This window comes from Melanerpes formicivorus, unplaced genomic scaffold (assembly GCF_026170545.1).
Source record: "Melanerpes formicivorus ecotype bairdi unplaced genomic scaffold, bMelFor1.0.p_v2 SCAF_1, whole genome shotgun sequence".
Lineage (NCBI taxonomy): Eukaryota > Metazoa > Chordata > Aves > Piciformes > Picidae > Melanerpes > Melanerpes formicivorus.
In genome coordinates, this window is record NW_027142353.1 from 29,101,067 (window position 1) to 29,126,006 (window position 24,940).

At 44.0% G+C, this 24,940-nt stretch overlaps 1 protein-coding gene across 3 annotated transcripts; it reads right to left on the reverse strand.

The window, feature by feature from the left end:
- Positions 1–23,351, reverse strand: CNOT11 (CCR4-NOT transcription complex subunit 11). 3 transcript variants are annotated; one of them, XR_010987350.1, is made up of 8 exons: positions 22,892–23,345; positions 21,983–22,147; positions 17,454–17,606; positions 16,695–16,897; positions 15,857–16,059; positions 12,054–12,150; positions 877–981; positions 260–344 (listed from the first exon to the last, which is right to left on the reverse strand). XR_010987350.1 is itself a non-coding variant. In XM_068138376.1 (7 exons), the coding sequence occupies exons 1-7, from the start codon at positions 23,304–23,306 to the stop codon at positions 147–149; spliced, it is 1,434 nt and encodes a 477-aa protein (XP_067994477.1). In that variant the 5' UTR covers positions 23,307–23,330; the 3' UTR covers positions 1–146. The 3 variants fall into 3 exon arrangements, 2 of the variants coding, with proteins under 2 accessions (XP_067994477.1, XP_067994491.1); XM_068138376.1 differs by lacking the exon at positions 877–981 and having other exon boundaries at positions 1–344; positions 22,892–23,330; XM_068138390.1 differs by lacking the exons at positions 260–344; positions 877–981; positions 12,054–12,150 and adding an exon at positions 12,159–13,251 and having other exon boundaries at positions 22,892–23,351.
- Between the last annotated feature and the right edge of the window lie 1,589 nt (positions 23,352–24,940).

A 24,940-nucleotide genomic window follows, 5' to 3' on the forward strand; every position in this document is an offset into this window, starting at 1 on the left:
TTTATCAAAAAAAGTATTTATTTCTTAAATGCATAAAATGGTATTTATAATGTATAATATCATTAATCTAGTGATTTGTTTAAAATATACAATTAATTGGTAGAGAACGTGGGAAGGCTGGGTTTTAGTGCCAGTGATGCAGTGTTTTATTTTGATGGCTTTGTCTCTGATGGGTTCTCCCCAGTGTCCAGTGTCTTCAGCAGTCTGAAAAGGCCAGCTGCTTCTCGTATCCGACTGAACTCGATGCAGAACGCTTGCACTTCTATAAACAAGTCCTGTACATTGATAATTTTGTTTCTGATTAAAGACTGAAGAAAGACACAAACAAGCCGTACCAGGCGGTTCTGAAACAGAAGAGAAGGTTTCATAATCCAAATAGCGGTTTAGAGCCAAGGCCGTTAAAGCACAACTGGCCCTCAGCAGTACAACTGAGGCATTTCAGGAGCAAGTTAGATTCAGCACTAATCTTGTTCCCAAGCTTGGTATGTGCAGCCCCTACTCTTTCATCTCCCACACTACTACCGTACTGAACACATGGACTCCTCTGCTGTGTAATACTGTACTTCTGGGTGCAGGAGCTTTCTCAAGATTAATCTCATGCACAAATGTAGCACCAGATCTACCTCTGCACTGTATTTCATTTATTAAGTAATCTCTGGTCTTACTTCCTACAATAACACCATAAAGAAAAATGAACAAGCTTCATGCCTCAAAATTCCCTTGTCTCCACATCATTAAGGCACTCTAGATGGGAAGTGCTGGAAGTGCTCTATTGCCAAATTAGCACCTGACCCTCTTACTCTGTCTTAGAAGGGAAGACAATACCAGGAATACCAAACCCAAGAACATCTCAAGAGCTCATGGCTCATTTCCCACCTGATCCAGTGAAAAGACATGATCTCAGAAGCGTTCCTCCTTCTTGAGGGCTGCTTAGAGCACACTGGCAGTTGGGAAGTGGAGGACTGGGAATTGACACCCAACCTTTTGGCATAGGCAGAGGTAGTTACTAATTGTCTCCTTTATATAAAGTGCATTTTTCCTCAAGGACAAAAGCAGATCTTACTTTATCATTAAAGCAGTCTCATGCTTCACATTGTGAAAAAGGTTTGTGTTCAACTCTTCTCCAAAACTATAATAAATGAATTATGTTTATCAGACAGAACTGAGGGGACTTACTGGTTGTGTCCCAAGTATCTCAAGCTTATTTGACACTGAAAATAAGCTATCCACTGTTTTTACAGGAACTTACTACTGCAAAATTTCCTACCTACCCCAGAAGATTTCAGAAACTAAACAAGTCATGTCCTTCAGTCAAAGGTAGCATGTGATGACCTGACAGCCATCACTGAAACTTGGTGGGATGAATGGAGTATGGCTATCGATGGCTGTTCAGAAGGGATAGGTGAGGAAGGAGGGGTGAAGGCATGGCCCTTTATGTCAGGAAATGGATAGAGTGTGAAGAACAGTCCCTGAAGAACTGCCACGAGTGGTCAAAAGCTTATGGATAAGAATTGGAGACCAAGGCAACAAAGAGAACCTTGTGGTTGGCATCTACTACAGGCCACCTGATCAAGGGGAGTCCACTCATGAAGCCTTCCTACTCCAGCTACAGGAGGCTTCTTGCTCACAGGCTTTTGTCCTGCTGGGGGACTTCAATTACCTCAACCTCTACAAGAAAAAGAAGCATGTAGGCAATCGAGGCTCCTCAAGTGCCTTGACAGTAACTTCCTGAGCCAGACAACAGAGAGCCCTACCCAAGGAAATGTAGTACTGGACCAGATGGGGGCAGCCTGGGCTCCAGGGATCATGCACTGGTGAAGTTAGCAGTCCTAAGGGATATGGGTTAGGCAAAGAGTATAGTCAGGACACTAAGGAAGGCAAACTTACAGCTCCTTAGGGAGTTAGTCAGTAGGACCCTATGGGAAAGGATCCTCAGGGACACAGTAGCAGAGCAGAGCTGGCACATCTTTTAAGGATGTATTCCTTAGAGCACAAGGACCTCTAAATGCCTGTGTGTAAGGAAGTGAAGAGACTGGCACGTCTGCATAGAGATCTGCTGGTCAAAATAAAGAGCAAGAGGGAGTTCCACAGACAGTGGAAGCAGGGACAGATAACCTGGGAGGAGTATAGGAGCACCACCTGGTTTTGTAGGTCAGGAAGGCCAAAGCACAACTGGAGCTGAACCTGGCAAGGGACACAAAGAACAAGAAGGGCTTCTAGAGGTATATCATTCATCAAAGAGAGGTTAAAGAACACGTTCCCCCTTTGAGGAGTGAGAGTGGAGAGCTGCAGTCAACAGATGAGAAGGCTGAGGTACGGAACTTTTTTCCTCAGTCTTCACTGGCAATCTTGCTCTCTTCCCCTCCTGAATTGATGGACCAATAGATGCAGACCAGTAGGGTAGAGTCCTTTCCACCTGAGGAACCTGAACATACATACGTAAATCTATGGGACCTGAGGAGATGCATCCCATAGGTCTGAAAGAATTGGCTGATGTAGTTGCAAGGCCACTCTCCATGATATTTGAAAAGTCCTGGCAGTCAGGTGAAGCTGCTGGTGACTGGAAGAAGAAAAACTTTACACCCACCTATAAAAACGGTGAAAAAGAGGACCCTGGAAATTATGAACCTATCAGCCTCACCTCTAGGAGATAACATGCCTGCTAAATCATGGAACAGATCCTCCTGGAAGCTATACTGGAACACACAGAGAACAGGGAAGCAATTCAAAATAGCCAGGATGGCTTCACCAAGGGCAAGTGCTGCCTGACCAACCAAGTGGCTTTCTACAATAGCCTAACTACATCAGTGGACAAGGGAAGACCAACAGATATCATTTATCTGGACTTGTGTCAAGCCTTTGACATAGTCCTCCCCAACATCCTTCTCTCTAAACTGGAGAGCTATGGATTGGATGGGTGGACTGTCCAGTGGACGAGGAATTGGTTGGATGATCACATCCAAAGGGTAGTAGTTGATGGCTCAATAACCAGGTAGAGACATGTGACAAGTGATGCCCTTCAGGGGTTGCTATTAGGACCAGTGATGTTCAGTGATAGAGACAGCGAGATTGAGTGCACCTTGAGCAAGTTTGCAGATGATACCAAGCTGAGTGGTGTGACTGATAAGACTGAAGGACAGAACATCATCCAGAGGGACCTGGATAGGCTGCAGAAGCGGGCTGTGGAGAATCTCACGAGGTTCAATAAGTCAAAGTGCAAGGTCCTGCACCTAGGTCAGGGCAATCATCAATAGCTATATAGGCTAGGAGATGATGGAATTGAGAGCAGTCCTGCAGAAAAGGACTTGGGGGTACTGGTGGATGAGAAGCTGGACATGAGCCAACAATGCACACTTGCAGCCCAGAAGGCAAATCATATTCTGGACTCCATCAAAAGAAGTGTGGTCAGTAGATTGGGAGAGATGATTCTGCCACTCTGCTCTGGTAAGACCTCACCTGGAGTACTGTGTCCAGCTCTAAGGCCCCCACACAACAGAGAAATGGACCTGCTGTAGTGAGTCCAGAGGAGGGCCACCAAGTTGATCAGAGGGCTTGAGCACCTCTCCTACAAAGGCAGGCTGAAAGATTTGGGGATGTTGAGCCTGGAGAAGAGAAAGATCTGGGGAGACCTAACTACATTTCAACATCTGAAAGGAATCTACAGGAAGGCTGGGGAAGGACTGTTTAGAACAGTTTGTAGTGATAGGACGAAGGGCAATGGTTTCAGACTGGAGCAAGGCAGATTTAGTTTGGACATTTGGAAGTTCTTTACAATGAGAGTGGTAAAGTACTGGAACAGGTTGCCCAGGGATATGGTGGAGGCCCCGTCCCCGAAGACATTCAAGATCAGACTTGACGTGGCCCTGGGCAGCCAAATCTAGTTGGAGGTGTCCCTGCTCACTGCAAGGGGGTTGGACAAGACAACCTTTGAGGGTCTCTTCCAACCCAGTGCAATGTGTCAATCTGAATCTGTTTTCTCATAGCTGCAAGAGTAACTTTAATAATTGAGGAACATGAAACTCAGACACAGACACAAATACAAGACACTGTCTGACTCCCAGTCTCTGAAGATCATGTCTTTCATTTCCAGAAGGAGTGGTTTTGTACCAGGCTTTTCAGAGAAAACATCTTGTGCTTCAGCTGCTGTGAGACTTCACAGGCAGTAACAGCAAATGCTGGATCTCACATGCTTTGCATGCTACTTGGTGTTCAGTATGTGTTCCTCGGCCCGCCGTTCTTTTTTGTCCTGTGCGGCTGAAGCACAACTGCTGCACACATTCAGCAACCCCTCTGAGCACACTGAACTACTCTGGGGGCATATTCTCAGGTGCAGCCCAGGTCTGCTGTTACTTTCCTATTCTATTCTGAAACAACAGGCACAGCTATTGAGCAGAACTCCAAAGCAGAAAAGCAGCAGCAGCCACCAAAAGATAACAAATGGTTAGTCATCACCTGGAAGGATACTGAGAACATGACAGAGGGGGTTTATGCTGCTATCTAAAACTACATTGAAGCCATATTGTGTATACTGCACGCAACTTTCATCTCTGCAGCTTAAGGATTTAGCAGAGCTAAAGAAGGCACTAGAGAAGGACACAAAAAAAAAAAAGCTTAAGGGAAAGGAACAGCTGCCTTCTTTCAGGAGACTAGAGAAGTCATAGTCCTTCAGCACTAAGAGGACAAAGCCGAGGCAGGACTCGGTCAATACTCACAAAACCATGGGTAAACTGAACATGGAAATGGTTTTCACTAATGACATGTTCAAGAAAACGAGTTCTACTGAGTGTTTAGTGAAGCAAATGGATCAGTTTAGGATAGAGGAAGTACCTCACACAGCATGTAGACAACCTTGTATGCCAAAAGTGTGGAAACCTCTCCAGGGGGAAAAAGATCCTTGAAGTGGTTACAACTTGGCATGTGGGTACTGAGGAAGTACGGCAAGCTTGCGAAACAGAAAGTATGGTGTTAGGAAGACAGAAAACAGGAGATGCTTTTTAGGTCTGTAAGGAGAGCTGCAAGCTGTTGTAGGTCATGACTGAAGGACAAGATTTGTAACATCACCTCAAAGGTCAGAAAGTGATGGGTACACTTGTGCAGAAAAAAAACCCTTGAAGGTTAAAACTAAGCAGAAGGCAAACACTAACACTAGTGTGGCCGGTTGACGTTGCCCCCTTAAGAAAGGGAATATGGTGGACGGAAGTTGGTAAACGGAAGGAATAGTCTAAACTAATTTCATTGGACGAGTGGGAGGAAGCACTTTATGAGCTGGGACTATACTGAGTTTCTCCAGCACCTTATCTTCAGTCTTGCTTCCGCCTCTTCTTCAGGCAACAGCTTTCTGTCCTGGGCTTTCTGCCAAGGCTTCGGCCTTGAGGCCGATAAGATACCAGGCCTGTATATTAACTCCTTTCCAATTAACACAAAACTGCTTTTAACTTCTTTCTTTCTCTCTCTCTCTCTCTTCTAACCTAATCTGGGGAAAGGGGGGAAAGAGGGGAAAGAGGAGGTGGGGAACCCCCCTCTCTGCCGAGAGGGGTTCACTCTCATTTCTGTGTTACTCTGTTGTATATCTTTGTATATATTGTAGATATTGTAAATTTGTAAATATTCCCCCTGCAAACCCTACATCGCTTTGTAAATATAGCTCCACTGCTTTGCTAATTCAGCTTGCGAGTTTTTTTTTCCTTTCCCTTCAATTTTTTTTCCCTTTTACTTTACAAAGGGGGAAGGGAGGAGGCTTCTTGGCCTTACCCCTTCCATCCCACCACATTTTTTTTTTTATTGGCGCCCAACGTGGGGCAGATAATTAGTTTAAGTTATTATTTGATTGATTTAGTGTTTTCTAGCTGAATTAGCAAACATGAAGGTATTGTGGTTTGTGGAGCGATTATTCTTTTCAATTTTTGGGGCTCTGGTTTACAGATATTGTTTGGGTTTGATTTTGGATTACCTGGGTAAATATTTGGTGCGGACAATTTATATGTGGGTTATGTATAGAGTTAAATTATGGTATGGAAAATGTATTAATTTATTATGGCCAGTGAGATACAGGAATGTTACCTCCACCACTCTCCCAATTGAGATAAAGGGTTTTAAGATTCCGCCTGAGGAGACAGTAACTTTAGGTGATGCCTGGGATCCAAAGGTGATTTATGTGATGTGTATAATTCTGCTGCTGGTGATAACTAATGTGTTTTCTCTGTATTCCTTGTGGCGAGAGAAAAAGGTGTCCAGAGCTTGTTTTGTTATTAAAACTAGATCAAAAAGAAAACGCCGTGGCTCTCGATCAGTCCCAGAGTCATCTAGTGATGAGGACTGTGCAGAATCCGTGTCAGTTAAAAAGAAGGCTAAAAAGTTAATTGGTAAGGCAGCTCTAAACGACTTTGTTGATTCTGGCAAGCAGCCAAGGGCATCGGCTGGTATCAACATGGCACCTACTCCTTCTCCCACTCCTTCTCCTTCTTCTTCTTCTCCGTCGGCCAGTAATGGAGCAACGTCACTTCCACCCACTCCCTCAGTGGGACCGGAAGTCACTGCCCCAGCAGCTGATTTATCTCAGGACCTGTCAGCTTCCATTAAGGTGGCTGTAAATTCAAACACAGCTCCAGTTAAGGTGGCTCCTTTAAAGACTAGAGCTGGAAAGGCCAAAGATGGAGAAGAAGAGGTGGAGACTGATCCTGGTGAGGGGCCCTCTACTCTAAAAGATCCTGCTCAGGAGGAAGAGAAGGTTTGTTTTAAAGATCTAGCTAACCTAGTGAGATCAAAGCAGGATAGAGATGAAGCTAGGAAGGCAGCTGGCAAAGGTGGTTCTCAGCTTAAAGAGATCCTTAGGAGGATGACAGCAGGATTTTATGGGCAAAGAATTCAGGGAGATGAAGATGAAGATGATATTACAGACTGTTCGTCACCACGGGAAGAATTGCGAAATGTCCGTAAAGATTTCACCAGGGCAGATAAGGAGCCAGTTCTAGCTTGGCTTAGTAGGTGTTATGATACAGGTGCTTCAGCTCTAACAGTTGGAGACAAGTCAGCAGCTCAGTTAGGAACTCTCTCAAGGGACAATGGAATAGATAGACATCTAGGCGAAGCTCTCGGTAAGGTGATTCAATTCAGTGATCAAATGAGACAATTGGAGGATAGCATGACACGTGGTTCTTTGGTTTCAGCCATTGAAACTTTGTCTGGAAAAATTGAGAATTGCATGAAGGATCTGAAAAATGAATTTAGAAATTCCATATCCCAATTGGCACAAAGGGATAATTTCAATTCTTCCTCCAGGTGGGTACAAGTTTCATCTGTGAGGAATACACGTCCTCCAAGGAGGTCATTCCAAAACAGGACATTCCAAAACAGGTCATTCCAAAACAGACCACCAAGGCAATCACGTAGAACTATTTGGATAACTCTGCGTGATCAGTTTGGTGAGAACATGAACCGCTGGGATGGCCAACCAACTTCTAATCTTTTCAGGAGACTGAGGGAATTGCAAAGTGGCAGAACCCGAGGTAGCAATACCAGAAGGGTAGCTGTTACTTCCACAGTTCCCCAGAACGACTCTTATGGCTCCAACAGTGGCTCCAGTTATAACATGCAAAGTTATAACCCTGCACAATATGTGCAATGCACATGTGCGCATGTTCCCCATAACTAGGGGTGCCCTGCCTCCCGCCAGGGGGAGGAGAGGGATAACAGAGATAACAGAATCTATTGGGATGTGTACATCCAGTGGCCTGGCACTTCACAATTTCAGAAGTACAGGGCCTTGGTTGACACAGGAGCTCAGTGCACCATAATACCATCAAATTATCAGGGATCGGAGTCCATAACTATTCTGGGAGTCACTGGTGGATCTCAAGAGTTAAGTAAGGTAGAGGTTAATATAAGTCTAACTGGTAAACAATGGAGGAAGCATACAGTTGTGACCGGACCTGATGCACCTTGTATTTTGGGAATTGATTTTCTGAGAGAAGGGCGTTTCAAAGACCCTAGAGGTTACAAATGGGCTTTTGGAGTAGCTTCAATAGAAATTGATGGACAAAAATTGAAGCTGTCTGCCAGACCTGAACTTTCTGATGAATCTGCAGTTGTGGGACAACATAAGATACAGGACATTAAATTGCCGGTTGCTTCTCAGACTGTGCATCACAGACAATACAGAACCAACCGTGACTCTTTGTTGCCCATTCAGAATCTGATTCGTGAGTTGGAAAGTCAGAAAGTCGTCAGCAAAACTCATTCACCTTTCAACAGTCCAGTGTGGCCTGTGCGAAAGCAGAATGGAGACTGGCGTCTGACAGTAGACTACCGAGCCCTGAATGAAGTGACACCACCTATGAGTGCAGCAGTACCAGACATGATGGAGCTTCAGTATGAGCTGGAATCCAAAGAGGCCAAATGGTATGCTACCATAGACATTGCTAATGCATTTTTCTCTATTCCCATAGCAGAGGAATGCAGGCCTCAGTTTGCTTTCACCTGGAGAGGAATCCAGTACACTTTCAACAGATTGCCAATGGGCTGGATCCACAGCTCAAGCATCTGTCATGCAGTGATCCATGATGCTCTGGAGAAAGGCAGTGCTCCAGAACACATCCAGTTCATCGATGATATCATCGTCTGGGGTAAAACTGCTGAGGAAGTCTTCAAGAAAGGTAACAAAATCATTGACATTCTTCTGAATGCAGGTTTTGCCATCAAGCGAGACAAGGTGAAAGGACCTACCACAGAGATTCAGTTTCTGGGAGTGAAGTGGCAGGATGGACGCCGACACATTCCAGTGGATGTGGTAAATAGAGTCTCTACCATGGCAAGTCCCACAAACAAACAAGAGACCCTACGTTTCTTGGGGACAGTGGGATTTTGGAGACTGCACATTCCTGGATACAGTCAGATTGTGAAACCTCTGTATGATGTGACTCGAAAGAGAAACCATTTCCACTGGGGACCTGAACAACAAGCAGCCTTTGACCAGATAAAGCAAGAGGTAATTCAAGCAATGGGTCTGGGACCTGTCCGAGATGGTCCAGACATTAAGAACATTTTGTACACGGCTGCAAGTGACAATGGTCCAACCTGGTGCTTGTGGCAAAAAGCTCCAGGTGAGACACGTGGACGACCTCTTGGTTTCTGGAGTCGAGGTTACAGAGGTTCAGAGGCTAATTATACTCCAACAGAGAAAGAAATCTTAGCTGCCTATGAAGGAGTAAAAGCATCTTCTGAAGTGATTGGAACTGAATCACAACTTCTTCTAGCTCCCAGATTACCAGTTTTGAATTGGATGTTCAAAGGCAAAGGCTCCACACCACATCATGCCACAGACTCAACATGGTCTAAGTGGATGGCTCTGATAACACAGAGAGCTCGAATGGGAAATCTTGAAAGACCTGGTCTAGTGGAGGTGATCTCAAGTTGGCCTGAAGGTATCAACTGTGCCAAACCTCCAGAGGAGAAAGTAACTCGTGCTGAGGAAGCTCCTCCTTACAATGACCTTTCTGATGATGAAAAGAAATACGCTTTGTTCACAGACGGTTCCTGTCGTCTTGTTGGAAACAAGCGAAGGTGGAAGTCTGCAGTGTGGAGTCCAACACGCCGAGTTGCAGAGGCGAGAGATGGAGAAGGAGAATCCAGTCAGTTCGCAGAGGTAAAAGCTGTCCAGCTAGCTCTCGACGTGGCTGAACGTGAGAGATGGCCAAAGCTTTATCTCTACACCGACTCATGGATGGTAGCCAATGCTCTATGGGGTTGGCTAAAGAACTGGAAGAAAAGTGGTTGGCAGAGGAAAGGAAAACCCATTTGGGCAGCCAACCTATGGCAGGACATTGCTGATCGAATCGAGAGAATTCCAGTGAAAGTGAGACACATCGATGCTCACATTCCTAAGAGCAAAGCTACTGAGGAACAGCAACACAACCATCAGGCAGATCTAGCTGCAAGAGTTTCTCAAGTAGACATGGACTCTAATCTTGATCTCGACTGGAAACACCGAGGTGAGATATTCTTAGCTCGGTGGGCTCACGATTCGTCAGGACATCAAGGCAGAGATGCAACATACCAATGGGCTCGTGACAGATCCATAGACATTTCCATGGATGCTATCACACAAGTCATCCATGACTGTGACATTTGTGCTGCTATTAAGCAGGCAAAACGACTTAAGCCCTTGTGGTATGGTGACAGATGGTCCAAGTACAAGTATGGTGAAGCTTGGCAGATTGACTACATCACTCTACCACGTTCTCGTTCTGGTAAGCAGTATGTGCTTACTATGGTAGAGGCAAACACTGGATGGTTGGAAACTTATCCAGTTCCACATGCAACTGCACGCAATACCATTCTCGGTCTGGAGAGACAGATCCTGTGGAGACACGGAACTCCAGAGAGGATTGAGTCAGACAACGGAACTCATTTCAAGAACAACCTTGTAAAGAACTGGGCAAAAGAGCACGGTATTGAGTGGATATTCCACATTCCCTACTATGCACCAGCTTCAGGGAAGATTGAACGCTACAACGGTTTGTTGAAGACCACTCTCAAAGCCATGGGAGGTGGATCTTTGAAAAACTGGGAAAAACATTTAGCACAAGCAACCTGGCTGGTAAATAGTAGAGGTTCAGTGAATCGAGCTGGACCTGCACATTCAGATCTACTACGGAAAGTAGAAGGTGATAGAGTTCCTGTTGTTAGAGAAAAGAATCTGTTAGGTAAAACTGTTTGGGTATTTTCACCCTCAGGAGAGGCTAAACCTGTCCGAGGGGTGGTTTCAGCTGAAGGTCCGGGTCACACTTATTGGGTAATGCAAGAGAATGGTGAAATTCAGTGTATTCCACAAAGAAATTTAACTTTAGCTGAAAGAGGTTAATTTTGAACTGCTGTACAGCTACATCGCGTCCAGAGGAAGAATCAACAAGGAATCTACGGTGCACGAACCCTGAGATCCCTGAGAGCCCTGAGTCAATTAAGAGACCCTGAGAATCCCTGTTTCCCTTTTCTTCGCTTCATCAGTGAAGAAATGAACTGTTTTCCATTTTTCTCATTTTCTGATTTTCTTGGACTTTTGAATCATCTACATCTGAGCATAGCCGGAATGGACTATGAGCAGCCAATGAAATTGTTTAGAAGGGGTGGACTGTGGCCGGTTGACGTTGCCCCCTTAAGAAAGGGAATATGGTGGACGGAAGTTGGTAAACGGAAGGAATAGTCTAAACTAATTTCATTGGACGAGTGGGAGGAAGCACTTTATGAGCTGGGACTATACTGAGTTTCTCCAGCACCTTATCTTCAGTCTTGCTTCCGCCTCTTCTTCAGGCAACAGCTTTCTGTCCTGGGCTTTCTGCCAAGGCTTCGGCCTTGAGGCCGATAAGATACCAGGCCTGTATATTAACTCCTTTCCAATTAACACAAAACTGCTTTTAACTTCTTTCTTTCTCTCTCTCTCTCTCTTCTAACCTAATCTGGGGAAAGGGGGGAAAGAGGGGAAAGAGGAGGTGGGGAACCCCCCTCTCTGCCGAGAGGGGTTCACTCTCATTTCTGTGTTACTCTGTTGTATATCTTTGTATATATTGTAGATATTGTAAATTTGTAAATATTCCCCCTGCAAACCCTACATCGCTTTGTAAATATAGCTCCACTGCTTTGCTAATTCAGCTTGCGAGTTTTTTTTTCCTTTCCCTTCAATTTTTTTTCCCTTTTACTTTACAAAGGGGGAAGGGAGGAGGCTTCTTGGCCTTACCCCTTCCATCCCACCACAACTAGGGGTAAAGAAAAGGCACAGTGAGTTACATATAAGGATCTGAGTCACATGAAGCTGCAGTTTTGCCAGAGAGAAGTATATTATGCCTCCAGAAAAACAGAACAGTAATGACCTGTAAAGCCTCATAAAAAGGTGAAGAAACATCTGTTAAACACCACAAAAACTGCATAGTGCCTCAGAAAAAAAGTAAGTGCCTTTGAAATAAAGAAGCACTAAGAATAACTTAATGCCATCAGCCTTATAAAAGCTCAGCACATATTACACATGGCACCCTTTTCCCAGACCAATTTATTAAAGTACTCACCTGCATATATTTGTCTTTTATCTGTTCACAGGTGGAGATACAATTGGAGATGTAAAGATGAATAAATTCAGGTGGGAGATCAACTGCAGTAGTAAGCCTGTTCAAAATAAACATGTCCAATAGTTTACGAAGCTGTAGTGATTCCATTGCAAAACAGAAGCTGAATTATCTTTGTTTCTAGTGTATTTGCCATGCATACAAACATTTGTTATGCAATACACAAATGAATCAATGATAGCAGTTTCCAATTTTTTATGAAGCCCCAAAGCTCTCCAAGTACCAAGATTCTTCTGCAATAAGCACTGCAATATAATTTTGCTTATTCATATTTGTATTTCAGGTACAGAATCTGGATGCTGAACTCCTTCCTTCAGGATAAAACCAGAACAACTTCTTTGTTATGGCCAAAGATGAGTTTCCTTAGTTGCTTCAGACAGAAATTTTAGGCCTAGAAACTGGAACAATATGAATGTCTAGAGCTGAAATAAGAGACCCTGGCTAAATGAAAACATTATCTAGAGATGAATGATGCACAATAATCTCAGAAGCTTTCTGCTAGAGAAGAATTGGAGAACTGTTGCATCAAAAGAATGGTATATTTTTAAGGGTTAAAAGAAAAGCACCTATTTGCAGCATAACAATACTGACTGCTAAAGAATTTGAGTTGCCACTGTTTCTTCACTCAAAAAGCTCTCTGAAGATAACAGCATAGACTAATATAAAACTGTCATAAAGTTTCAATAGAATTTGACAGAGTAATTCTAATCAGCCCCGTCTCAAGTACTGAAATGGGGGGTAATAGGGAAAACAGTGCATATTTTAGACATTACAGCTTCAAGCTTTTGTCTTATGTCATGTTAAAAGAAAAAACAAAACCCAAATCAGTGTCTCTGTGTTTGCACTGACAGTTATTTTGCAGTTTGAGAAAAGTTCCTGTGGTAGTTTTGCTGTGGGAAAACCATGCTTGACTGCTAGTGCAGCTATCCTGGACATGAGTAAAGTCTCTTTTCTTATCACTATTTGTCCATGTTTTGATCATTAACCCAACTACAGGGCTGTTAACTGCTCCAACTGCACCAGGTGAGAGGGATTTCTTTTTAAAAATGTTTCCTCCTTCAAATGGTCTGTAAGGGGCAATTCAGCTCTGCTGCAGAGAGACTCCTGAGGAAGGCTTCATTCAGTAGAGCACGTTCCGTAACTGCAAAGAAATGGGAGAAAAACTGGGAGAGATGTACCTTTGCAGTTTGTGGGGAGCAGCTGTCTGAGTTTTCCCACTGAAAGGGCTTGCATTGTCTTATGAAAATGGGTTGTACCTACACACAGAAGTTACTCCCAATGAAGACAGGGCACGAACATAAAGCAGGATTGCTATTTAACAATCCCACCTTTTGTTCACTTAAGCCACATCAGGAACGCAAGCTGCATTTAAGCAGATTAGCTGTATGGCTTTAACATTTTGTGGAGGGTTCTCACAATAACTGCCTTTTGTCCCACTCTAGTCTATCTTCCACACAAGCATACCTCAAGAAGGATCAAAATTAACACTTCCAGATGTCCAAATAATAAACAACTGCTACTTTGGCTGAAAGAGAAGACAGAAGCTAGAGATGCCAACCTTAATGATGCTATGACACTTGTGGATTCTCAGAAATGACTGGACTGTGACTCACTAGAGGGAGTGACAATCACTACAGTGGCAAAACCATGCAAAATGATCATTACAGCGCATATAAGTCAGTAACTAGCAGCCTCCTGGGACACAGGACGTGTAATTCCTAGTGAAATTTATATATTAAGGAGGAACCTGATGCCTGAAGAGAAGTTTAGGCATATTACAGATTGCCATGACAGACTCCCTTAATTGAAAACCATTCTAAATACTGTTTTGAGCTAAATTAACCAGTCTGATAAAACTCCAGCTGAAGTTATATACAACAAAATATGTATTGTCCCATTTTTTTCCAAGTAGAAACACTCCTTATTTTAGGGCAAAGTCAGTCATTAGCAAATTTGCAGATGACACCAAGTTAGGGGCAGATGTTAGTCAGTTAGAGGGTGGAAGGGCTCTGCAGAGGGACCTCAACCAACTGGACAGATGGGCGGAGTCCAATGGGATGTTGTTCAACAAGTGCTGAGTGCTGCACTTTGGCCACGACAACCCCATGCAGAGCAACGGCTGGGGTCAGAGTGGCTGGAGAGCTGCCAAACGGAGAGGGACCTGGGGGTGCTGATTGACAGCTGCCTAAACATGAGCCAGCAGTGTGCCCAGGTGGCCATGAAGGCCAACGGCATCCTGGCCTGTATTAGGAATAGTGTGGCCAGCAGGAGCAGGGAAGTCATTGTGCCCCTGTACTCTGCACTGGTTAGGCCACACCTTGAGTACTGTGTCCAGTTCTGGGCCCCTCAGTTTAGGAAGGACATTGAGGCACTTGAACGTGTCCAGAGAAGGACAACAAGGCTGGGGAGAGGCATTGAGCACAAGCCCTATGAGGAGAGGCTGAGGGAGCTGGGATTGTTTAGCCTGGAGAAGAGGAGGCTCAGGGGTGACCTCATTGCTCTCTACAGCTACCTGAAAGGTGGTTGTAGCCAGGAAGGGGTTGGTCTCTTCTCCCAGGCAACCAGCACCAGAACAAGAGGAGACAGTCTCAAGCTGCGCTGGGGGAAGTTTAGGCTTGAGGTGAGGAGAAAATTCTTCACTGAGAGAGTCATTTGCCATTGGAATGGGCTGCCCAGGGAGGTGGTGGAGTCACCATCCCTGGAGGTGTTCAAGAGGAGATCGGACGTGGCACTTGGTGCCATGGTCTAGTCATGAGGTCTGTGGTAACAGGTTGGACTCGATGATCTTTGAGGTCTCTTCCAACCTTGGCGATATTGTGATACTGTGATTTTCTTTCAATAAGCCTCTCCATCTTTTGAAGCAGGGACTGAAAGATCAACTAGCTTAGCACCTCTGCAAGAAATGTGCTTTTAACCATGTGTATATAGTGAAATATCACTTGATAGAAATAAAATTAATATATTGATAATTGTTTAAATTAATACATACATACATTTTACATTAATTGTATATGCCTCCACCATCACATCCTTCTGCTGGGAAATTGTGGGGTTTTTCCCTGTGAAGCTGTAGTTTTGCTACTACTAATAGGGATATATTAACGTTACAGTAGTAGTTTAAAATAGTACTGCTATAAAAAGGAACATGAAAATTGGCAGAGTTCTCTGAACTTAGCACTGTAGATAATTGAGAGGCTCAGTTCCTTAGTACCAACTCACAAACTGTACAGACTCAGTCTGGACTAAACTGAGTTTTTTGATTTAACTTCAGGCATTATCATGGGAAATGGCACATCCTATAACTACCACACCATATGAAAAGTAAGTCTTTATAAAAGAAACAGACACTGTGTTATCATTAATCAATTGTTTAAAAAGCCAAACCAAACACCACAAAAAGCACAGAGAAACCAAAAAGGGAGTAACAGTTTCTTACTCTTTTCTTTCACTTCTTCCATTTCTGTTATTGGCAGTTTTTGCAATGCATCCAAATACAGACCTGTGGCAAGCCTTATAATCACTTAATAACTGTTCAGTCATTTATTTTACATACTTAAGGAAACAAATTCAGATTCACACATCCCTGGGCAACCTGTTGAAGTGTTTCACCACTCTCTTTGACTTCCTTCCTATGTCCTACCTAAATTTACCCTGCTGCAGTTTAAAACCATTGCCCCTCATCCTATTGCTGCAAGCCCTTTTAAACAGTCCTTTGCCAGCCTTCTGAGGTTTGAGAAAGTACTCACCGATTTACAACTTCCATAGAATGCAAAGACATATCCATGTTGACCAAGACAGAAAAGTATTCTGTTATCTGACTGGACTGCATCAGTTTCAGCAACATTTCTATAGCTACTAAAGGATTGTTTTCAACCAGGTCTGGCAATTTGGCAGGAGTCAGACCAATATGGTAAACAAGTTTGGGGTCCTTTTCCAGTTCTCCAAGCAGCTGTAAAGGAAAGAAAAGACTCAAGTTTTTTTCAAGCAATAATGAGAACAGTTAAGAAAAAAACACCTATAATACATCCAAGCTACAGGAGAGTAGATTTATATTTAGGCATCTCTATTGAAAGACACTGGAGGTATACTTTAAAATGTCTATGTAAAGGCAACCTCAATTTCGAGTTCATTGCTGTCAGAAAAAGTTCTCCAAATAAAAAAAATATTTTGTAGTACTAGCATGATTATCAAAAAAACAGTAAAACCAGGGTTAATACTATCAAATTGAGTTAAAAAAATCCCCCACACAAAAAACCAACACCAACAAAATTGGGTATTGGCATTTCTGAAATAATTACGTATCAAACCTTCTGCAGAAACATGAACAACTTTGTTATGTTTTTCATACAGAAGAATACTGGTGCCTTTTATTGATCAACTGTGACTAGGTCCAGTCAATGCTATGATGTTTAAAGATTTCTTCCTTATTCCAAGAAAAAAACACTTCCATTTTTACAGTTCAAAGTGCTGGTAGTTTCTGGAGTCCAAACACAGATCAATTGAAGTGCAACAATTTTTTAAATACAGCTGTTAACAGACAGCTTATTAGAAAATCATTTTAGATAGAAAAGTGCAGATAATTACCTGTGTTTGCTGTGGGGAAGTCAAGGGACTTTTAAAAGCTTTTGCCATGATTCTTTTTATCTCAACTCCAGTGCTGTTCTTCACACACATTGACTTATCCCACTGAATTGTGTGATCTGGCTCTATGGGATTTAACCATGCCAATTCATCCTCACATATATGGAGTGGAGGAGGTGGTCGAATAAACTCCGGTCGAAAGTGACCTAAAATGGCCACAACGTGAAACACTTTTTAAGCTTTGGGGTTCACATCAGTACAAAAAGAAGACCCCTGAAGCCCCACATTTCTTTAAGCTATTATAACACTGAGGACAGACTTATGATCTTATCTGCCACCTGACAAAACATTTATTTCTGACTTTCAGTGATACTGCTACATCAGTCTGGTTTTCCTCTTGATTCAGATCACTAAGCTACTAATTCCTTTTCATAGTAAAACTGCTTCCTTGGAGGTGCTAACAGTCAACGTAGATCCTAGTGTAGGGGATGAAGATCTGAGGGGCATTTCACTCAGTGTTTTGGCCAACAGATCACATGGGTAACAGGCTAATGACAGGCCCCAGATTTTATGAAGTCTAGAAATGTGAACACTAGAGAGTCTGACCTGGACATAATCTAATGATGCTTTTTACCATTTCATTCATATTCATTCCTGTTTCTTACCTTGAAAATACTTCTGAATTACATTACATTTCATTTGGGGAAGTATAATAATATAAGGTGTCATGAGTTACAGAAAAAGAAGTAAAAATGCACATACTTTCTATAGGAGGTTTTGGTCCACTCACTAAGGCTTCTGTGATCTGGGAGGCAACGGAGCTATCAAATCCAGAGTTGGAAGAATCTGGGTCAGGATCGCTGAGTATGCTGGGGAAGCTGGCCTTGCTTTGTGTTGGCAGCTCAGACTGACGTTCTGAAAGAAGGCCAGGCCATAATGTTAAAGCATAACATTGAAACAGTGAGGCCTGGAATACTAAAAGTAGAGAAACAAGCAGCTTTAGAGAAGAACTAGCTGAAAAAAAACAGGCAAGATCAATGTGATATTTAGTATTGTGTCAGGCAGCGAGTACTCAGAGTGCCAGCTGACAGGCAAGGGACAGACATATGCAGCAAGTATAAAGAAGAAATAGAAGGTAACCTGAAACGTATTCTTGGCTTTATGAAAGGCAAGCAACTGATGCACTCTACATCTAGAAGTACATTAGCAGGTTCACATAGTACTCCTGAAAAGATGTCACAGAACCACAGAATCACCAAGGTTGGAAGAGACCTCGAGGATCATCAAGTCCAACCTATCACCACAGACCTCGTGACTAAACCATGGCACCAAGTGCCACGTCCAATCCCCTCTTGAACACCTCCAGGGACGGTGACTCCACCACCTCCCCGGGCAGCCCATTCCAATGGCTAACAACTCTTTCTGTGAAGAACTTTCTCCTCAGCTCGAGCCTAAACTTCCCCCAGCGCAGCTTGAGACTGTGTCCTCTTGTTCTGGTGCTGGTTGCTAGAGAGAAGAGACCAACCCCCCCTCTTGGCTACAATCACCCTTCAGGTAGTTTTAGACAGCAATAAGGTCTCCCCTGAGCCTCCTCCAGGCTAAACAGTCCCAGGTCCCTCAGCCTCTATCTAGTTTTGCAAGCACTTCTTCTCAGAGCGAGGAAGCAAAAAGTCTACAGAGGTTATAAATGTCACAGCAATAATGGTCATATTAGACTGAAGTCAGCTACTCATGTCAGTGTCTCTGAATGAGCTACTTTTGCATTTACTGTCAAGCTACAGCAAGTGCTTGTGTGGAACAAGATGGAGCTCAATTGTTACATAATTCTGCATACATTGTCATAAAAGCAAACCCAAGAGGAGCTAAAAGTGTCATTTCAAAGGCCAAATTACACAACACAAACAAGCTACATAAAAATCTGAACATTTCATAGCTGATCTACATTCTCAGTACTCTTTGAAAGTTTACATTTTCCAGTGTTTTGTCAAAAGAAGCCTCAGCAGACAAAAGCCAGAAAAAGCCACCCATTGCTAATTTCTTCATTGGCTTTCTATCCTACTTAATCCAACCATTTCAAATCATGCAAACATTTGTTTATATTCTCAGTGAAGCAGCACAGCAGAGTATGTTTTCCTGTTCAAGGCAACAGCTAGTATAATTTTTGGTTATTTGCAAAAAGCCAGATTTGGAAGTCAAAGTCCCAGCAAGCTGATAAAACATGTCTTCTACTTATCAGTTGTCTCAAATTCCACCTTGTGAGTACTTTCACTGAAGGGTTGATTTAATGAAGTTGTATGGGGATCAGAAAAAGGAATTGGACATCTTATTGTGGCCTTCCAGCATCTTAAAGGGGCCTACAAGAAAGCTGGTGAGGGACTTTTTAGGGTGTCAGTAATGACAGGACTAGGGCAAATACAAAAAAAATAGAAATGGGTAGATGCAGATTGGATGTTAGGGAGAAGTTCTTCACCATGAGGGTGGTGAGGCACTGGAACAGGTTGCCCAGGGAGGTGGTAGAAGCCTCATCTCTGGAGGTTTTTAAGGCCAGGCTGGATGTGGCTCTGAGCAATCTGATTTAGTGTGAGGTGTCCCCTGCCCATGGCAGGGGGGTTGGAACTAGATGATCCTTGGGGTCCTTTCCAACCCTAATAAGTCTATGATTCTATGATCTTCTTTCAGACTTCTCATTTCTAGTCTACAACTTTTTCGTATCCTCATAATCTCCTGTTATTGAAGATGCCTAACTACAGGTATAAAACTTAAAGATACAGTCTTTCAAGTCACTGATTTTATAAGTCTGCCTGAGTCCTTAGTCATATGCATTGACGCTCCAAAGCCCACCCTCACTGCTTCGTGAATTAGGCCTGGATTAAGAGTGTACAGCATGCAGAAGCAAGAATTAGAACATGGTGATTTAACAGGAAAGGGGTTTAAATTTAAAAAAAATCTGAAAACAATAACTTAAGCTTCTTTATGGAGCTTTTTTTTTTTTCTTTTATACAGGTAAAAAAAAATTCTACTTAATTCTTTAAGGAAAGCTCTATGACATATTACAAACTTTAACACAGGTCCATTACTGTTCAATCAAATTAGCATTGGCAGACAAACAGGACCACTGTCTCAAAAAACCCATCCCAGCAACTACAAGAAAATGATGGTTTTGTTGGTGTGTTGCCATATAAAACCCAAGTTATAGGGAGAGACCGAGGCTTAAATGCCTGTAGATCAAAAAGGAGAAGAGGTCAAAAGAATTTTTAATATTCATTCCTAAAACTTCCCTAAAACATTTTGGATGTTTGGTGTTTGCTTTGGTGTTTTCTCTTTTTTTTTTTTTCCAGGGAGGGGAGAAATGAAGAAAAAAAATGGAAAAAGCAAAACAAACCAACCCACATAAAACCCAACCAAAAATAAACAACAAACCACAAACAAAACCAACAAGAAAACCCAAACCAGAAAAGCCACCTACACCTGCAAGTGAATTGTCACAATGAGTCCAAGTTCAGAAAACAAGCTAAGTAATTTTTTTCCTACCTTTAGCAAAAAAGGATTGGGATAGGTACACCTCTTGAAGAAATGTAATGCATTCTTAATTATTTTAATTGAATTTGCAGGTGTACTTTAAGGCAAATCAAAGTCATCCTGCTCTAAATAGTCCTGCATTCATCTCGGGTACCACAAATTTGAAGGGCCTCCATGTCTTAGAACTCACGTTCTGTGAAACACTGAGGGGAAAAAGTGTAAAGGCACACTGCAAACTGTGTATCTGGGGATCTGCACCATCCTGCATGTTGAATCATTGGGAGAAATACACTGAAGACCTGTGAAGAATTCAACAGACACTCCAAAACATGAGACAGTCAAGAAGCAAGACAGTGAAAGAATTATCTCCTAAGAAAGTGAAAAGAAACCAAACATTTCTTCTTGTAGCTCCCTAGAATAAGCTTGAGAAAGACACCATGTAGACTTTTCAGATACAGCCTGATTTGTTAGACAACTCCTACAACCGCTCACGAGCAATTAATGCTGTGCATTAACTGAATTACACAGGTAACACAAGCACATCTTACAGGACTAAATTTTGCAAAGCACCATGAATGACTTTGTACTGTACTTTTATCCTTTTAAAAGACACTGATGGTTTAATCAAAATGTGTGGCTTAGAGTACCCATCCGTACAACTACAGTTAGGTTTCTCTGTATATCTCATTTTTAATAAGAAAACACTGTTCAGAAGGCAAACACAGCACCAAGAGGAAAATAAATGCAAATAAGCACACTCCAGACTTCCTCACGGCATCACATATACCTTATGCTAAAAATCACAGGTTACCCAAAGCTTCCCAAAATTTGAATTCACTAAAGTATGCTGGAAAACACAGACAGGATGAAGAGTGCAAGCAGCAGAAGGGTTTGTCTCACCCATGAAGGTAGGTTAGGGTATTTGATTTGTGTTTTTGAAAGATCCCACAGTCTGGCAATAGTAGCAAAGTAGCTACAGAGGACATCTGCACACTGTGAACAACAGACAGTATACCATAACAAAAGAAGATCAGATCCTACAGGTACAGCTTTAGGACTGAGAAAGCCTAGTTAGTGTCTGGCCTCAGAGCCACACTGTACAGAAGTGGGACAGTCAATTTGCTGTTCAAACTGGATCCTTGTTCCAAATAATATTTTTTTATTTCAGATTAGCTCCAGATGTGACTCATCAATGTGATCAATCATGTTCCTGTTCCTTTTCTCCTGTCAAAGGATAAGCATCACATCCCTTTTCTATTCAACCCAGTAAGAGCAGACCACCTTCCCACACTTAAGCTAATGCTGTGAGATCTGACTTCAATTATATCTCCAGTTTTATAAAACATAGTAGCAAATTTTCTAGGTACAGTTGAAGTGACAGCATGACAGTTAAGTTTGATCTCTCATACTAGAAATACTACAGAGTGAAAAAGGACCAAAATACACACAGAAAACCCAAACCAACTAGCCACCAACAAAAAAATCCAACATGCTCCCCCTCCCCAAGCTTTAAATGAAAATCTTCCTATCCTTGCAAAATGTTCTCATATTTAAGTCAGCAGTGTAATACCTGAAAAGCTACTTGTTAGGTACAATGAAACAGTTAGAACGTAATTTCTGCTGATTCTCTTGGATGTGAGCTTTAAAACCCTAAAGGCAGTTCAACCTCTTTCATAGTTAGGATAGGTAAGAGCATTTCTCAGGTAACTTATAACCACATTACAATTGCCATTTCCATTCATAAGCAAACCACTGCCACAAATCCTCCTTACCCGCTAACGCCAGCTGAAGCCCACTTATATCCACCGACTGTGCCATGTTCCCCACGTCCATAGAGGCAATCTGCCGAGGAGTCTTCTTGAACAGTTCTCTAGGGGGGGCCAACATCAGTTGAGAAAGGAAGAATTTTTCTGGAGGAGTTATGGGAGGTAAGAAGCCTGTAGAGATACAATGAAAAACAATATTCACTTTTTAAGGCAGTAGCATTAATGTTTCCACGTACTTCATAAAGAACAAGCAAACTAAAACACCAACTAATATACCACATCTAGAAAGATCAGTGAAGCCGAGTCTTTTGAGCGCATACAAAACTATTACCTACTCAGCTATTAAAATGATGTAAAATTTTGGGGGTTGGACTAGAGGTCCCTTCCAATACAAACAATTCTGTGAAAATACTGATTGGTGTAATGCATTTAGACATGTTACGTCTGATGCTGAAGTCAGGCACAGCAGTCTCTTTACATGCTTTCCAATTTAGACAACTAGTGAGCTACTAAATATGACCACACATTACATCTCATACTGCAAGTCATAACAGTAATTTGGTAGAAACTGACATACCCATCGCTGTCATGCTTGTATTTACCGAAATAGAGAAAATAGTTTAATTCGCATGTATTTAAGAGGTTTGTCTCACAGCTTTGAAGCTGTCAAAAGCCTTGTATTATCTCCAGGTTTTTGTAACGACTTTCGCCCCAAAATTCCTTGTTAAGATCCAGCCAAGTGACCTATCTGCCATCAAGCCTAGAGACGCTTGCCACGAAAAATTCCCACCGTTTCTGCCAAAGGCATTAAGCAACAGCGGCCGGCGGGAAGCCGAGATCAGGCAGCGGTAACAAATCCGGTGCCTCTACCAGATCCTCCCTCACCGGGAGCCCTACTGCGAGGCCGGCACGCACCTGAAAGCGGCGTCCGCTCCGCCTCGTCGCCGCCGCGCTCGGGCGCGGGGTTGAGAAGGTGTGCGAAGACAGCGGCGAAGGGGTTGGCGGCGAGGGGCTCGGTGCGGTACATCTCCCAAAGGAGGTAGAGGGCGGTGAGACGCTGCGCTGGGCTGGGCAGCAGGTCGGGCTGCTGCAGCAGGAGGACGAGGACGGAGCCCAGACGGAAGTGCTCGGCCTTGCCGAAGTAGTGGTGAAAGGCGCTGGAGAGGCCCTCGAAGGTGCTGCCGCCCGCCTCCTCCGACACGATGCTCAGCAGGCTCGACAGCTCCTTCGGCGACAGGCTCATCCTCCCTCCCGGCGGCCCGCCGCCCGCCTCACCACCCTCCGCTCCCACCTGAGTGCCGGGCGCCGGGCTACCCCCGCCCCCGGGCATTCGCCCCTGCCCACTGCCCGCTCCGTCCCGGCCCCGTCGCTCTCTGCCTTCCCCCACTACCGTAATGTCGTGCGCGCTGGTTCCACTTTACAGCGCGGCCGTAAAGCGAGGGGGCGTTACGACTCGGCGCCGGTGGCGACGTAGAGGCTCACACGCCATTCGCCATTGGCCCGAGGAGCCCGGGGAAGGGCGGGGGATTGGCAGCCGTCACGCCGCTGTGTGGGGCGGGGCAGGGCCCGGTGGCCGTTAGGACCGACAGCGGGAGGCCGTCTCTAACGGTCTTCGCGCTACCGGGCTCCCCCTGCTGGTCCCAGCAGGCTCCGCAGCAGCGCCTCCTCGTTCCTAGTTGCCGCTCGGCGTGGCGACGGGGATTTCATCCCAAGTCCGTGCCGTAAGGGCCACCACTGCACTGGCGTCCCAGCCCACAGAAAGTTAGGGCTAGAGGCTAGAAAGAAGGAGCAAAGCCCCGCTTCCGGGCTCCGTCGTCGCTGACTTTACCTGCCCAGGCGCGGGTCCCGCGATTTTCTTATATCTGAGGACAGAACACAATGCTTACACGTTTGATGTGGACAAGCAGTTAACCGTCATCCAGCAATGTGCCACTGGGGCCAAGAAGGCCAATGGTATCCAGGGGTGCATTAGCAAGAAAATCACCAGCCAGTCAAGAGAGGTTCTCCTCCACCCTGAGGTCCAGTTTCTGGGTTGCCCAGTTCAAGAAGTGTGTGATCCTGGGGTGCATTAAGAGGAGTGTGTCCAGCAGATGGAGGGACGCTCTCCTTCCCCTCTACTCTGCCCTAGTAAGAGCCCACCTGGAATATTGCATCCAATTTTGGGGTCCTCAGTTCAAGAGGGACAGGGATCTACTGGAGAGAGTTCATCAGAGAGCTACCAGTATGATTAAGGGACTGGACCATGTACCCTATGAGGAGAGGCTGAGAGACCTGGGACTTTTTAATCTGGAGCAGAGAAGGCTGAGAGAGGATTTAATACATGTTTATAAATATCTGAGGGATGAGTGTCAAGAGGGAGGGGACAGGCTCTTTTCCTTTGCACTCTGTGATAGGACAAGGGGTAATGGATATAAACTGCAGCACAGGAGGTTCCACTTCAACACAAGAAGGAACTTCTTCATTGTGAGGGTCACAGAGCACTGGAACAAGCTGCCTGGGGAGGTTGTGGAGTCTTCTCTAGAGGCTTTCCAGACCCATCTGGATGTGTTCCTGTGCCCCCTGTGCTAGATTCTATGGTCCTGCTCTGGCAAGGGGGTTGGACTTGATCTTTGAAGGTCCTTTCCAGCCCCTAACATCCTGTGATCTAGGCCAACTAATAGGCGTGTTCCATAATTCACATCATTGATGGGAAACCAAAATGTCAAGAATTACTGTGGAGAAAAAAAGAAACACCAACAGTGTCTGAAGCCATGAGAAGCATGATCTGAAAGCCTTGTTCATAGAGCAGCTGCTCACCAACTGACTAGATCACAGTGAGAAGTCTATTTGCAAGATATGCAGCTAGAACAGTAAGGCAGATGGAACAGGACACCAGCAAGCTTCCTGACATAGTCACTGTATTCAAGGAAACAAAGGAGTCCTTGGAAGTTTCAGCCAATTTAGAATTCACTAACAACTGCAGCA